Source organism: Mixophyes fleayi, chromosome 1 (assembly GCF_038048845.1).
Source record: "Mixophyes fleayi isolate aMixFle1 chromosome 1, aMixFle1.hap1, whole genome shotgun sequence".
NCBI classification, from domain to species: domain Eukaryota; kingdom Metazoa; phylum Chordata; class Amphibia; order Anura; family Limnodynastidae; genus Mixophyes; species Mixophyes fleayi.
Window position 1 is genome coordinate 283,196,388 of NC_134402.1, and position 16,322 is coordinate 283,212,709.

The 16,322-nt window shown below is 38.0% G+C and overlaps 1 protein-coding gene across 1 annotated transcript; it reads right to left on the reverse strand.

Annotated features, from left to right (window-relative positions):
* Positions 1 to 3,440: 3,440 nt before the first annotated feature.
* Positions 3,441 to 15,081, reverse strand: KLF9 (KLF transcription factor 9). The gene is made up of 2 exons (XM_075210966.1): positions 13,965 to 15,081; positions 3,441 to 8,485 (listed from the first exon to the last, which is right to left on the reverse strand). Exons 1-2 carry the CDS (start codon positions 14,569 to 14,571, stop codon positions 8,256 to 8,258), a joined length of 837 nt encoding a protein of 278 aa, XP_075067067.1. The 5' UTR covers positions 14,572 to 15,081; the 3' UTR covers positions 3,441 to 8,255.
* Between the last annotated feature and the right edge of the window lie 1,241 nt (positions 15,082 to 16,322).

Below are 16,322 nucleotides of genomic sequence, written 5' to 3' on the forward strand. Positions count from 1 at the left end.
TGGAGAACTCTATTGTGACTACATTCCCAGTACACTTACTTGTGGAGAGCCTAGGGGAGTGTTCCAACATGTATTCTATCATGTGGCATTGCCTTACAGGGAGATGTCTGCAGCTGGAAATATTCTTGAAAGGAAAATTCCTCAGAAAAATTTAGTTTTCGGTGTAGTTCACCAAGTTATAGTAAAATACAAAGTTTTACTTCCTACTTAGGTAATTTAAAATGTGCCTTTTATTATCACTTTTAAAAGATTGTAGTTTGATCTTCAGTCCAGTCAATATTGTGATCCACCTAAAATTGAAATTAGTTGTTTGTGGTTATTATCAGAAGTGATTAGGATGTAAAATCTTTTTGTCTTCAAACCTTTGTCACACACTTTAAAATCCATTTGAAAAAAATAAACAAAAAAATAGTTGGAATAGGTTGTTCATTTAACATGCTACATCTTAGGGTAATGAAAAATCATAGATACATTCTGGGTCAGGAAATTTAGACATGGGAGTGAAAGACAAATATGAGATATGGGAGATTTGGACTAGAAAGCACATTGGAGTACAATATAAGATATAAAACTTAGCATGACCATACTACATCGTATGTACAACTCTTGGTGCAATAGTTAGCCAAGTGTCTCTACCTTTTTGGAAGGTTGATAGTTAAATCCTTATTCAGTTTACTCAGAACTCGTTTCTAGGCGATAGAAAAACAAGAAGGGCCTGATTCATTAGTGCATGCAAAACGATCATAAATTGCATTTTTTTTTAAAAGCGCTTAAATCAGGCATACGCACGTCCGTATTCAACTTACAAGCGGATCTGAAAAAACTTCTCTTGTTGGAACACAGGTCTCGGTGCACTCTGCTTTGACAGACACATTACACTGCAGTATATGTCTAATATATATATGGAATATGAAGTCTGAAAATAACCCACAGAAAAAGTGTTCAATGATTGTCATTTGTTAATAATATAGTCAAAAGGTCTTTTTTCAATTTTTTCCCCATGAAATGCATGTATTATGATGTTATTATTGTCTACTGTACATAAAATGCATTTTTACAGTTGCTCCTGATTGCAAACACGATTTAGCGTGCATACACGACCGTCATCACTATCACTCTGCACTTACACCTGCCCTATAGCTGGAGCAAGTGATACAACAGAAAAACATGTACCTTTGAGATGTCCAAAGCTTGAATCGGGCACTGCTGTGTTGACTCAAGCTTAGCATGGCCTTACTGTACATTGACTACGTGCATACGCACAGTCCCTTCCCGATTCTGCTCAGGAAATTGTAGCATAACGTGCCATTTGCGCTCAACGATAAGTTGGATGTTGTGTTCTGTGGCATATAATCCCGTTCCATATCAAATCAGGCCCCAAATGTGTACTTTGCCCAGCCTAATAGAGAGAGAATATGGAAAAATTATATACCTGAAAATGGTGGACAGAATCAGAGAATGCTACCACACAACAGTCTGCAATGGTGACAAATGCCTCAGGCTGGGTGCACGTTACAGTGTTTTCTGCTGATTCATGCGATAAACGACTGTTCGGCCTGATATCACATTAGTGTGTACACTGCAACGATGAACGATTATCGTTCCAAAGCACATCGTATCGTTTTATTTTAATTTTAAAACGGACTAAAAATGATGCTCAACGATGGATTGTTCCAATTCTGCAGTGTATTTGCACTCACAACCGGCAGTGTCCATAGATCTCTTTGGAGTGTGCAGAGTCATGATCTTTTCAGCCGATTGTTATGATAAAAGAAGAGGAGTACAGATCTGAAGGTGTAAAATAGTAATAAATAATAATAATAATAGTGCAAAACATGTATAGTGTGTACACATGAACCGGCATGCTGACTGGGCTTGTATAGAATTGTGCCGGAGTGCTGCTGAAATTACAGTTGAATTAAGCTGATTTTTTTTATAAAAAAAAAAGAAAAATACAAGAGAGAATTTGAAAGACAACAACCAATCGTCTTGCAGATACAACAGTTGTCATACACCCATCTTCTTTTTATTCAAATGCAAATAACAACAAATAACTGATTATATAACCATCTACTAATTATACCTCCTTTATTCATTAAATTCAGCTAACTTCCAAAGCTTTATTAGCATTTTATAAGCTTTTAACAGGATATGGTTGACACTTTTATAAAGACTTGGGATGAAAGTGGACAATTTGCATACACAGGTATAGATGAGCTAAAGTCATGAGATTATAGATATAGATATATATATATATATATCTATGTGGTAGTCAGTTTGGAAAACACGACAGTACTTACCCCGGGAGGAGGAAACCGAAGAGATGGTCGCCGACTGACTGAAATGAATGACAGTTTACAAGGATGACTTTTCTCAATTGTGGCCTCTGAAGAAGCCGGCAGCGGTGGCTGACCTCACATTGAAGAGACTTAATGTGATCCGACTTGTTCAGGTAATAATTTAAGGAGGCAACGCCTGTATAAGGTACAGACCACATACTCTTCCTTCTTTGTTCTGCAGTAATAAAGGTATTTATGGTAGTAATCCCATTAAAAAATGAGGTGTATTTTTTTAACAAATCATATAAGAAAAAGATTGGTATTTACTATTTTCCTTGGTTTGTTTCTTCAGGCTACTAGTAATAATTTATAGTTCTGCACAGTGTCATGTGGCTTCCATAACAACCACAGTCACATGACACAGGATATAGTTAGGAGAGGGCTTTGAAATGTCCCTCTGAGCTCACTCTGTACTGTAAAATCCTCCACCACCTTCTCGCATCGTCTACCATTATATTACATGCTGAGAGTCTGAGAGTGTGGCTGGTAGCCACACTTGTCTACCCTGCAGAGAGATTTTACAAAGGAATAATGATATGAAGGTACTTAACTTGCTATTTAAAGAAAAAAAAGTATACGTGGGATTGTTGCATTAAATATAAAAATAAAGGAGTTACCATAGTTTTTTTTAATTGTTGTTATGTCTTTTTCACAACTTTTACTTTTTGCTTTATCCTTCTGGTCTTGTTTGTAGTCTTCTTCAGCTATGTATTAATATAGTCAATCTGCATTTCTGGTATACACCATATCTCTGCTTTGCACTCTACATTGAATTACATGTGTATCCAGAAAACAGCTGTTTTGAACACAGGACAATAGAAATGAACAAACTGATGATTTAAAGACATGGCTGAAAAAGTTGTTAGGAAAATGTTGCCGGAGATCATTTACAAGTCAATAAATTAAGGTCATGAATGCTGGAAGACCCCTTCAATCATTCTACTCTTCATTGACCACTTTCAATGGCCATTTTCACTTCATTTACATCCACTCATACCCAATTTTAAAGTCTGTGTAATATGTGAATTTCCCAACATTAATAATGGAGTTGCTGAACTACGTGATTAACAATTTTTACATTTTTCACAAAGCAGAATCATATATTTGTATGCCATTTTTATTGGAACAATTTATATACACTTGTACAAAAAAGGGTAACATTACCCTTGGATTAAACAATTCCATTTGCTCTCCAAAACCAAAAGACAGCAGAAATAACTTATGAAACTATACAAAAACATTGTAAAAATTAAACAATTGCAGAAATGACTATGCTAGAAAATTGCAAGTTATTGATCTGCATTTAAACTTGGTAATATCTTACCATTCTTTCAGAACAGGGTGCTTGAGCAGCATCCATTCTGGAAGACTAGACGTAAGAATTAATTGATCAACAATTTATAAATTTTTCAAGATGTAATCTTGTATACTTAATTTACTATTGTCCTTTTTTGTAATCTATTCTCATCTGTTGTTAGCAGTTGCACCAAGCAATGTGAATCAAGCTTTTCATTCTCAACAACACATAATGGATTTTCTTTTGCTCACAGTTTGTAACAACAAAATTGTTGACAGTTAATCTATTATTATTTTTTTTCAGTTTTGCATTAATTGTCTTTTGTTGAAAAATAAACAATGATCAAATTGTAAACAAATATTGTCTCAAAAGGGAAATAAGATATTAATCAGCGTTTGCTATAACCACCTATACTCACTGTATAATTGATTTAAAAGCTTTATAAAATATGACAACCGCAAACTACCTAGTCATGAATCTAAAGCCAGTTATACTGTGAGCATTGACATTATAGCAAAGTCTGTGTAGTATCTCAATTCAGATTTTGCTATAGTTGTCCTTTAAATCTGTAACATGATATCACTGATCAGAAGGCCACTGCAAATACATACAAGTCAGCACACAACATTTTACAAAGAAAACAACTTTGCTGGTTCAAATGGCTCTTTTAAACATGGGAAGGCTACAATTACACGGCAATTATTCCTGGTAGAATACCAATTTTGCCTTTCCTATAAAATCATGTTCTTTGCTACTAGAGAATGAAATATAAAAAATAAACTACAGTAAATCATTTTTTAACCACAGATATTCAAAAACTTTAAATAAGACTACTTCGCATTGTAAAATTCAGAGTGTGAAATTAATAATTTGGACAATAGGGATTCAGGGACCATTCAGAATACTGAAACCATTAGAGCAAATTGTTGTATTCTAATTTATGAAACACACTCCTTACAAGTAGTCATCCAGTTGTCTCGAAAGAGAATGTGCAGACATTGGCTAAACAAGCAGGCCCTTAAGGCATGAGGTTCCAACTCACTAACCTCTTTTAGGGCCTGATGGTTAGGAGAGCTAGCACAAGTCTAAGACAAGGTATAAAAGAAAATCTTCTATGCGTTGTTCAGAAAAGCAAAAACCTCAATTAGTTCACAAATGGTCATTTAGAGATGTACAACTGTTAAGAAGTTTAATATCCAAAGCCACTCTCCAATAATGATAATGACTGGACTTTGTACTGTCGTTTCCACAGTAAATAAATTACTGTTAAATCAAATGTATGGTTTGATTCCTGCCACTCTAGGACTAGGTTTCATTTTATTGGTTGTGGAATGTTGTTGTTTGTTTTTTTTTTTTTTCATTTTATTTATTCACCAGTTTTGAACTGAGCATAACGCAGATGTTTAAAAGTAAGCAAAATGACATAATTTCATGCATGAAAAATGTATTATTATTCCTGAATTTGTCATTATAGGGCATAATTTGCCCCGTTCAATGTAAAGCCACAGCAAAATGTTATAAAATGTTATAAAACGATGGTTTCAGAAGTGGTAAAGACACATGCTGTGTAATTCAATCACGAAATAAACATTTGCTTCTTAACGTCACTGTCTAAAGTTTACTTATCTTAAAATTGTAATGACTTAATGATGTCTTTTTATATTTATAAGCTGAAACATGTTGAAGCTCTATTTTTATATAGCTTTTCATACTTAATAACCACTAAGAATCCAATTCAAACCTATACTGTACCTATACACCTTAAATCAAGTAAGGATGCTGTAAATACAATGCTCAAACATCTTATATCAAATACTTAACAGACAAACATCATTTTACCTTTTTTTTTTTTTAAAAAAAAAAAACAAACCAAACAAATCTTATCTGCAACAATTACACACAGAATTAGGACTCCTTGTGTTTGAAGGTGAATGCGAAAAAACCCACAAATATTTTGTTAACGTTAAGTCACTGTATATAATTTGTGCTTGTTGTTTACGTTAAGTATCGCTGTTGTTTTTTTTTTCTTCTTCTGCTCGATGTGCAAAACCAGAAATGCTTGCAGTTGTCCTCATTTAGCCTTTTTTAAAAGATCTCCCACTAAAACCATCTGCAGCTACTGGCAGTAAAAATGAAATATGTTAAACCAAACCATACAGTTTTATTTTAAGGTGGTTTGTTTGTTTTTTTGTTTTTTTATCTGGTTATCTATACTGGAAGAATTATTCTGTTTTACGGAATAAAGAATTAAGTGTTTCAAAAACTGAAACAGAGGTAGAAAGTGTATAATGTTTGTTTTTTTTCCTGACATTCCTTATTTCATAGTGTAATTAAACTTTAGTGTGTTTTTGCAACAGTCTTTATATGGCCTAAAGACAGACTATGGGTGCACACTGTATAATATTTATTTGTAACCCAGGAAGAATATTAAATAAAAAATAATAATAATTATAATAAGGTGCCCACTGTGCTATACCTCTAATTGCTTAACTTCCCCTGGGACTCCTACCCAAGATGGAATGCATTTTATATTCTGGCTAGCTCGAGCAGTCCTCTTAATCAGTTTTAACTTTTCGGTATTCAAACAGCCTATATGCTTCAGTGTACAGGACATTTCTTTCTCTGACATATAAATGATTGTTTTAAGAATAATAATAATAATAAAAAAAACACATTTTAGAAATGTAACCATTTTTTACCACTGACTTGCATTCTACTTGTGCATCAGACGCACTTTTAACACACTGTCCTACTGAAGAAAATCTTCTGAAGACACCCGATGAAGGAGGCACCAAAGCCCTATGGGAGTTGTACAAAACGGTATAAAAAGGAGACTGTTGGCACTTGAATGATTAGAAAATTATCCCAAGGGTGATGATATTATTATTATTATTATTATTATGATCAGGGACAAAACTACAGCTAATATTCCATCCCTGTGCATATATGCAATGGTTTTTAAAGGCTAAGTGAATCAGTGAAAAAACAAAAATGTAGAAAACCCGACTGGCATTCTTGTTAATGCTTTGTGACATGGTATCTGTAGAATTTTGATTAGTAAGATACATAAAATAATCCACTCTATCAGTTGATAGTGTGGAGGATTTCACAACAGTTCCTTCTACTCATTACAAGAACGTGTGGTGTGAATGGAGTGCTTCTATCTGACGTGTACATGGAATGGACCTAATCTTGTATCTACAAACACATGAAAATTGTAAACTGCCTGTGAGGCCAGACTCTGCATAGTTATCCCCCTTAAAGCTGGAGAGGCCTATCACACCAATGGTCAGCCTCTCCAGTATGGAACAAGTCTACAAGTATAGGCTTCGTGTGAATTTATCACCGGAAACATAAGGTGCAAAATAGTCTTCATCCAATTTGGTGCATTTGGCTACCAAACGAAGTTTATGTAAACGTGAATTTAATAATCATATCAAAAACCTAAATGACACAATGGCGCGGCATTTCAAATAATAACACTTTCTGTCAATCTGTGCATGCAGAGAGTCATAACACAAGCAGAAAGTGCGGTACTGTAGTGACTGCAGTGACAGACCCACAGCCTGGCACTGATCTATACAAAAGACTCCTTGCGAGTTTACACCGCTTAGTGTTCCAGTGCTCAATCGTTTAAGCACTGAAAAGATAGCAATGCAACTGTCAAAAGCTGAGTCAAACATTCTGGTTTTGCAAGAACTTTTCGTCATTGCTATGTTAATCATAAAATGTGCATAGCAACATATGGTTATAGTAAACTGACCCTTGGATAATTATTCTATACTTGCAGAGTAAAGGCATATAACTCCATTCAGCGTCTCTAACACAGCTGTGTTTCATTCTTCAGCAGATGCAGCCAAACCGGACAGAGACGCAGTTTGCCCAAAAGTTGGATAGGATGTGTATCTTGAACACTGAAAACTACATGTGATTACTGAGCATTGTATCTCCTTTTTACAACTGTTGTTCACCAACCTGCAACATACTTCAGAGTTAGGGTAACATAGTTTTCACTTATGTTTTCAACCCTCATTTGCTTTAGGCTGTTTCATTTTCACCACGTTCCAATGTATGAGGAATGGTGCAGGTCCTGCAATTTGCACCATGTGAGTTCAGTCAACAGAGGTGACGGCTGAGATCCATAGTAGTGGGAGGACTAAAATTCCATCAACACTAAAACACAGATTTCAAGACATTGTAAGACATAAATCCACAAGAAACCAGGTTCAAGCATGTTTTATACCAGCTCCATTCGTTCCAAACGTCATACTATATGAAAAAAGTATTCCCTTATATGTGTATGCGGGTGTTCTCATACTTGCACTTCTTTCACAAATGTAAAGCTAATCCATTGTGGTTTCTATTTCATAAACACGTATGCATGCCGGCGCAAGCACAAAAGATCTTACAGTCAAAACCGTGATGGTACATATCACACCACTACAATATATACCTAGAGTTGTGTGCCACCAAAAGAAACTGGGCAGCAATTTCCTTTAAATATACTGCTGCAGAAGCATGAATGTTAAACTGCTACATTTCCTTTGAAAAGATGCAAGATGATATGTACATCAGCTGAGATTTTCATATGACAGCTTTGTTACTCAAAGATTGCATACTCAGATAAAGGCTGAGTTGGACCTCTTGGACCTTTTAATCATGCTGGGATGGAAATCTGTGTGGCGGCGGGCGTGCTTGGTCAGGTGGTCACTCCTCATGAACCTCTTCTCACATAGGGGACATCGAAACTGCTTCTCACCCGTATGTGTCCGGTAGTGGCGTGTCAGCTCATCGGACCGCGAGAACTTTTTAAGGCAGTCGGGCCATGTGCATGGGAAAGGACGTTCACCTATGGGGGTAAAAAAGAATTACCTAAAAAAGAGAAAAAAAACAGAACCAACTAGAAGTATATGAAAGCTGCAAATTGTAAGTGTCTTTGTTCTTTGAAGCTTTCCCACTGTAACTGTAAAGAGAAAGTAAAGTCACTATTTCACATAGATGTTAAATTTCATTTATTTATTAAGCCTGACCGCTCCTGTCCAGTATTGCTGAGCAGCTGACTATCAATGACCTGCCCCGACGATATTTTTCTAGTAAATTTTAGTGATAATTGATTTTCTATCTCTGTGATAGTAGCAACAATCAGCCTGATCGCGGCAGATTAATAAATTAGCCCCATAGCCAGGGGACATACAGGAAGACTACTGGAGGTAGGCAGACATGGTTTGGACTCAACTCCTTCATATAACATGCCAAATTCACCAATTTCTTAATATGGCACAAGAACTAAATCGGGGTTGTAATGTTGAAGCCTTATTCTACCCTATTACCTTTTTTTTTTTTTTAGCTTAAGACCATTACTGTCACACCATTGTAAAATTAAATCATGGTGCTTGTTCCCTATGATGTAACAAAAATGAACTGATTATATATCCCACATGTTTCTACAATCGATATAAACAATCTACACACCTGTATTTCAGGTGTTTGTGATCTAGATAAATCATGACAGACTTTTTTCCACGTATTTTGTGACCTTTCAACCAACAAAACTTAAAGATGTTTTTTTAGGGAACAAAAAATCCTACATTACATTGTGCACACCCTTTCATAATGGGGCTGTGTTAAAAGTTGACCAATCAATCAAATGTATGTTCATACACCTGCCAGCAATGAAAATGGCTGTGGTTAACCCCAAATAAAGAACAGCTGCTCTCGTAGAATTTCCCTGCAATTTTCTTGGTTGTATCCTACTGGTATAGCCATGGTCTGCAAGGAGCTTTCAAGATATCTACAGGATCTGAATGTTGACAGGTATCAAATCAGGAGAGGGGTATAAAACAATTTAAAAGACATTACATGTACCATGTAGCACCGTGAATACTAACATCAATAAATGGATAAAATGTGGTACAACAGGGACATTGCCAAGATCAAGACTCCCCTCCAAAGTTGATGACAGGATTAGAAGTTAACTTATCAGGTAGGTTACCAAGAGGTCTACGGCAACATTAAAGGAGCTGCCGGTCACTACTTACCGTGAAAACAAACTCCTGTATTCTGCATGTTTGAGCAATCAGTTAGGATGGCAAGACGGAAGCCATTTCTCACAAAACATAACATCCAAACCCATCTTAATTCTCCAAAAAATTGATTCAATCTCTCAAAACCATGTGAGAAAGTGTCTAATGGTCTGATGAGACCAAGTTTAAACCTTTTGGTCTTAATTCTGGGCAGCACAGTGGCCTAGTAATTAGCACTTCTGCCTCACAGCACTGGGGTCATGAGTTTGATTCCCAACCATGGCCTTATCTGTGTGGAGTTTTATGTTCTCCCTGTGTTTGAGCGGGTTTCCTCCGGGTGCTCTGGTTTCCTCCCACACTCCAAAAACATACTGATAGGTTAATTGGCTGCTATCAAAATTGACCTTAGTCTCTCTCTCTCTCTCTCTCTCTGTGTCTATGTTAGGGAATTTAGACTGTAAGCTCCAATGGGGCTGATGTGAATGAGTTCTCTGTACAGCGCTGCGGAATTAGAGGCGCTATATAAATAATTGATGATGATGATGATTCTGAAAGATATGTTTGGCACAACACATCTTAATACTCCAAGAACACTATACCTACTATGAAGCATGGGGTAGCAGCATCCTGCTTTAGGGCTGCTTATTTTCAGCTGAGTCAGGGCTCTACTCAGGATAGAGGCCATGATAAATAGCTCCAAATGTCAAGGAAATCTGCTGACAAAAAGATGAAGATCTCCCAACATGATAACTATCCAAAGCACACATCCAAGTCAACAAAGACTGACTTCAGAAAAGAAAGATCAAAGACTTGGAATGGCCCAGTCAGAGACCAGACTTCAGTCACATTGACAACATGTGGAAGAGATCTGTGCACAGGAATTTCCCTCGCAACTTGATGGACCTTGAATATTTTTGCATGGAAGAGTTGGATAGAATTGCAAAGTCCTGGATGTGTGAAGTTGCTAGTGACTTATTCAAATTTACTCACTGCTATAATAATAGCAAAAGGTACTCCCAAAATGTATTAGCTTATAGGTGTGTACACGTATGCACCAGGGTATTGTAGGATTTTTTATTTTCACTTATTTTTCCTAAAAATGGTCTATTTGTCTTCCACTTGAATTTTGTTGGCTTCAAGGATTAAATTAAAGGTGGAAAAAGGTCTGACATGATTTATATTGACTTCAGCCATTACACCACAAACACTTGCAATTTCAATAAGGGTGTGCAGACTTTTTTATGTCCACTGTAAATTCTATTATGTAGTCTTTTGTGTTTGCTTAAGTAACTTAATTTAAATTGATCAGAAATGCTGTACATATGGTAAATATCACACTAGGGGTTACAACACAGTACCATCAATTTAGACCAATAGTGTTATAAGATTTTGTCCCTCCACCAGCTCATTGCATTAGTTCTCAAAACATTGCATAATATAAGGACAAAGGAAAACTATTATATGATGCTATAAAGTAGCTAAACAGTATGAAAGAGCACCAAACCTAGACTGAAGGGTAATGAGCCCTACAACTGAGCCCTACTGATACAGTTGTCTTATGCACTAAAGATTTAGGGAGCAGCAACATGTAATGAATTTAAACAAAATACCAGTTTTCTTCAACCAAATGTTTAAATTACTAGTGTTTTCTTTGTATACCTTATTATGCTTAAAAATGACAATATTTGTCTTTAAAAATACACACAGCTGCCAAGACTTTTGGGAAAAGTATTAAAACCAAACGTTCACCTGTTCCCAAATTATAGGATAAGGCCACTTGCGATTCAAGAAAATCAGCTTCATTGTATAATGAAAACAAATAAATAGTACAGCAAATAAAAGATAGAAGAAACGAGGAATAGAACATATTTATTGTGTCATTATCTTCAGCATGTGACATCCTACAGAAACTGCTTATGTTGAAAAATAGAAACATGTTACTTTTAAACCTTTACTTCTTACTGCATTGTGCATGGAGCTCTCTCAAAACTATCTTTGTTTCCACCCACAGCTGTTTCATAACTTGGATTTAGAGAGGCTGCTGCAAGTGAGCATTGCTGTACTTTTCCAAAGACACACCCAATCTGCACTCTTTCCTGACAATAGCCAATTATGTAAACCAAAACAAAAGATTACTGCTCTGGGTTTGACTTGGATCACTGCCTTCAATGTTCATGTATTGACAATGGCCAAATTCTGATGTTTAATAACATGCCTGCAGTGAATGGTCTGGGAAATATATAACAAACACAATTGTACTGGCAAGTGTAGAGACTGAATGCAAAGTGTGATGTCACCTTTACACTCTGGGTCTTTAAGTGGCACATTTGGCAGGTTCTAGCAGGGTAGCTGCAAAGTCATCCGTACTGACTAAAATGCAGGCAAGATGGAGATTTCTCATTTCAAATCACAATTTGTGTGTTTTTGTGCATCATCCCATCAATCACCACACCCTTAATCCCTCAGACAGAATATAGGGCATGCCTAAACTTGGAATATGAATCATTGAGGGTGTTCTGAAATATGAAATATGAATTTAACCAGCAATTAAAACAAGAGCAGTAAGATGGATTCTTGAGACATAATGCAGATCTGAAAATACTGTGGGTTTTTTCCATAGCATCATTTGTTTTTTAATAAATTTATTATCTCATCTGTTAGGCAAAATATGTAAATAAACAGCAAGAGCATTTGATGTCATTGTGTTTCAGCTGCTGCTTAAGGTAGCGTCTGAGAGATACACTATATGCTGTCTGAGAGCAGGCAGTGTAACAGCAGCAATACAATATCCTCAGTCAGTCTCAGTGGAAGAGGTTATACGAGGTGAGCTAGTTGGTATGGCAGTGCGGAAGCAGATAATGAAGAATACGATTAGACAGTTCGCTCTTACGCCTGCTGGCTCTTAATCAAACAAGTAAAAAAAAACATAGGAAAACACAAAACTGACAAGATTGGATTGCCTCACACAAAGACTTAAAACCTTCCGATTCTAAAAATATCCTCATATTTAGACTACGTCGATGTTATGTTAGATTTGATGGGGATAATTACAGAAGGTAACTAGCTTTGTTACTAAAAAACTGAAGATCTTTGCACTAATTATCAAAACTCGGCATTGCTAATTCGGTATTAGGATCACTGCATCAATTAACGCTGGACATTCAGAACAAAGTCATTCTTTTTCGGATGGCTTGTTCTTGACCACTAGGCATCTTTATGCCATTACTAAAGTCTTGCTGTTCAATGAATGACACTCAAGCCAGGTAGATGTTGCTTGTTGTGTGACGTCACGCTACAAAGCACGTGTAAGTGGTAGCCACCCACCAACTGGCTGGGTTTCAAAAATAGGCGTAATCAAGGGGTGTCTCCCGAATCTACGGGAACCACCTCTTATAAACCTCAACAGTCCTGTTTCCAAAAGCAGCATGTTCAAAGGAGTCCCAACTCCTTAATTAAACTATTTTGGGTCAAGGAGTCACAGGAGAATACCACGAGAATACAAACTATGGAGCATCCACGAGTCAGTAGACTCGTACTCCAAGACTTTATATTCACTACCGAAGATTCCGACAGTTAGCAGTGCCACACATTTAAAGGGTGGTGCCAGTGGCAATGGTGAATTAAACCCTATTGTAGACCAAGGCCAACGCTGTGCTTTGTTTTAAAGGGCATGTGGAAGCTGGTGTATAGATTGCCTTGGCATTTAATATTACTTTTTATACAACCAGAAATTGTTAAGAAACTGGATTATACATCTGTTCACTAAAAGAAGCAACGTTTGCACATTTCTTAGAATGTCTCACACTAACCAAGGTCTTATCTGTCACAATAAGTTACTGTACTGTACTGAGAAGGCTTAAACACTTCACTGCAGTCTTCAAGGACCCGGAACATTACAGATGTTCTCATGTAAAAACAGGAGTACCTGACAGAATCCATGTGGTGATGTGGAATACAATGCTTAGCGATGAAACATGTTTTTAGCTAAGGTGAGGATAAATGATGTGTAACTGTCTTCTTACAAGTGATTTACTAAACTTGGCAGTCTGAAAATACAGTTATCTACCAAACACTTATTCTTTCCTGAAATGTCCTTTACTATACTTCATTTGAACCAATTATATTGGTTGCCCTCTGTTTGTGTTGAGTGCTGTATAAATAAAAGGATACACACACATATATAAAACAAGCTTCTGTGTTGATTCAGCAAATCTCAGTGACATGTTTGATCACTTAAACAAAAATATATTCCCCACAATATATGTGGATTGCTTGGCTCCCATCCTACGTGTGGGATTTACTGACCTGTGTGGACTCTGTAATGGGCTTTAAGGTGGGAGGATTTGCCATACACTTTGCCACAGCCAGCATAAGGACACCTGTGCCTCTTTTCACTGGTGGAGCTGGCGGGGCGTGGTGGGGAGCTGGGCGTGTCCGGACTGAGTGGGCGTGGCTGCGTGGAGCCGGGTTCAGGGCTGTAGTCCATATGGCTGGGAGTAGTGCTGCTACTGCAGCTTCCCGGACTGTAGCTGTGGCCGGACTCTGTGGTCACGTCACTGTCCGAGCTGAGCTCTTCGTCGCTGTACACTGGGGAGGGCAGGGGCCGGTACTTGTTTAACTCCAGCAGGCTCTTTGCTATAGTCAGCAAGGTGCAGTAATCCTTCCATGCTTCCCCTGGCACCTCGTGGTGCTCCTTAGTCACCCCCTGCTCGGGCATTGTCCGCAGGTGCAGGCTTGGCTCTTGCTCAGTCATCTTCCTCAGGTGCAGGGCAGAGTCTGCAGGTGTAGCCGGGTTTTCCAGGGGCTGTGCTCCCTGCACCTCCTGTCCCTCAGGGAGATCAGCCGTAGCACGGTTGGAGATAGACACCAGACACTGAGCAGCTACGAAGTCCATGTAGGCGACAGCTGTCATTGCCAATGCAGACTCGTGTTAGAGAGAGACAAGTGATCCAGAGAGAACTAGTCTAGTCAGCTCTACGAGTGCGTCTCCTGCAGCTATCAGTGTGTGCTCCTCAGCACCCAGCCCCTCATCTTCATCAGACAGCACTAGTCTGGGACCTCCCCGCTTCTAGTACACAATGCCCCTCCTGTGTCTGCAGCACACTTTCCCTTCTTTCACAAACTTGTGTGAGACAAAATACAAGCATCCCACACGTGGCAGGATTCAGGTCTGCTAGAAAAGAAGCAGCATTGTCTCTCTGCTCTGCAATACAAATAGGAGCAAAAGCGATCAAGTGGGCAGAATGTGCTTTGTCTCCCTCACTATTCCCAGTGCATTCATCCTCAGTCATAAAGAGCCTGTGATGAAATCTCAGACAAAGCTGTATATGAGACACTTCTTTTTCTCCCTACCTCACTCCCCCCACCTCTTGTCTCCTACTCTTAGGGTTTAGGCATTCTCCTGCTCAGTAACAATTTAACAGAACCCCACGCGTCACAATGGGATGCGGCTCCCATAGGTTCTAAAAGAAGGGGACATTCTATTCTGTTTACTTCTATCCCTCTTCCAATCAGGGCGCCCCTCCTGGCCAGGGGCGGGGAGACAGCCTAACTAGCCACCAATCAAATCCCTCCCCCTGTTTCCAGCGTGCTACTCCGCCAGACACACATACACACACTTACAGACGGGCACACAGCTGGCTCTTAAAAGGGCAACGCTCTACCATCTGTTCTCATTCTCAGGTTGTTACTTCTTATCAGATTAGGGTTTGGGAACTTGCCTCATTATCGGGATTAGTCACCTTTTCATTTAAATCTGACATTTTCACTTGTCTGGTTTCGTGATTGTTAAATCGTTGGGGGCATGGGCATATTTGTAAAGTTTAATGCACTGGTAATAACAGTAAGCACCGAGACAGGTGGTAAAATTATTTAGTAAAAGTTATATTTACCTAACTTGGGGGTCTATTTATTAAAGGGTGTACAGCCCTATCTTCAGGGTAAATATAGGTGTTTTTGCTAGCAATGGGGCTTTGCCTTATACATCAGGGGGTAACCTCTGGTGGTAGCCTGCGCCAGCGGTGTCTGCTGTTGTAGGAAAGATTCTCCGGGTGATAGCTTCCCTATGCAAAGCCCAGAAAGCCTGTGTAACAAGGATTGCGGTGGTACACAATACTACCCCAATACTTCTGTTATCGTCATTCTCAGGATGGACATAATGGAAGAAAATTAATCAAAAAATGCTTTATTTTTTTTTCCACAGTTTTTAAATATATTTTATTTTAGATTTTTAATCTATTTTTTATTTTATTTTACTAAGTAGAACTCATAGCTCAAAACTAGTCCTTCAGTTCCACTGCTCATGTGTGAACTGACTGGCCCAGTAAAGTGGTGGGCTAACCGTTCCGTTACTGCTTCGGGCAGCATCTACAATGCTGCTGAGTTTTGCTAGATTGTAACGATACGTTGTGGTGATAGAAAATCAGGTTGTTTTAATAAATAGGGGTCTTGTTATTTAACATTTCAAGTTTAAAAGCTTATCAAAAATTAAGAAAATTACAATCAATATAAAAATGAATGAGTGCTGCTTTGCTTTGCGCAGGTCGTGCACAGAAAATTTCTGCAGACTGAGGGCCTGATTCATTAAGGGGCACATACTGAGCGCAATGTGTGTTTGTTTTAAGACGCACGTGAATATTTATGTCGGAATTCAGCAAGGAGCGG

What these genes read in the sequence shown, in the direction of transcription:
- KLF9 (XM_075210966.1), bottom strand. Translation starts at nt 14,571, where the DNA reads ATGACAGCTGTCGCCTACATGGACTTCGTAGCTGCTCAGTGTCTGGTG. An exon ending in CCATTACAGAGTCCACACAG is followed by an intron (nt 8,486 to 13,964) that starts GTCAGTAAATCC and finishes TTACCCCCATAG; the next exon opens with GTGAACGTCCTTTCCCATGC.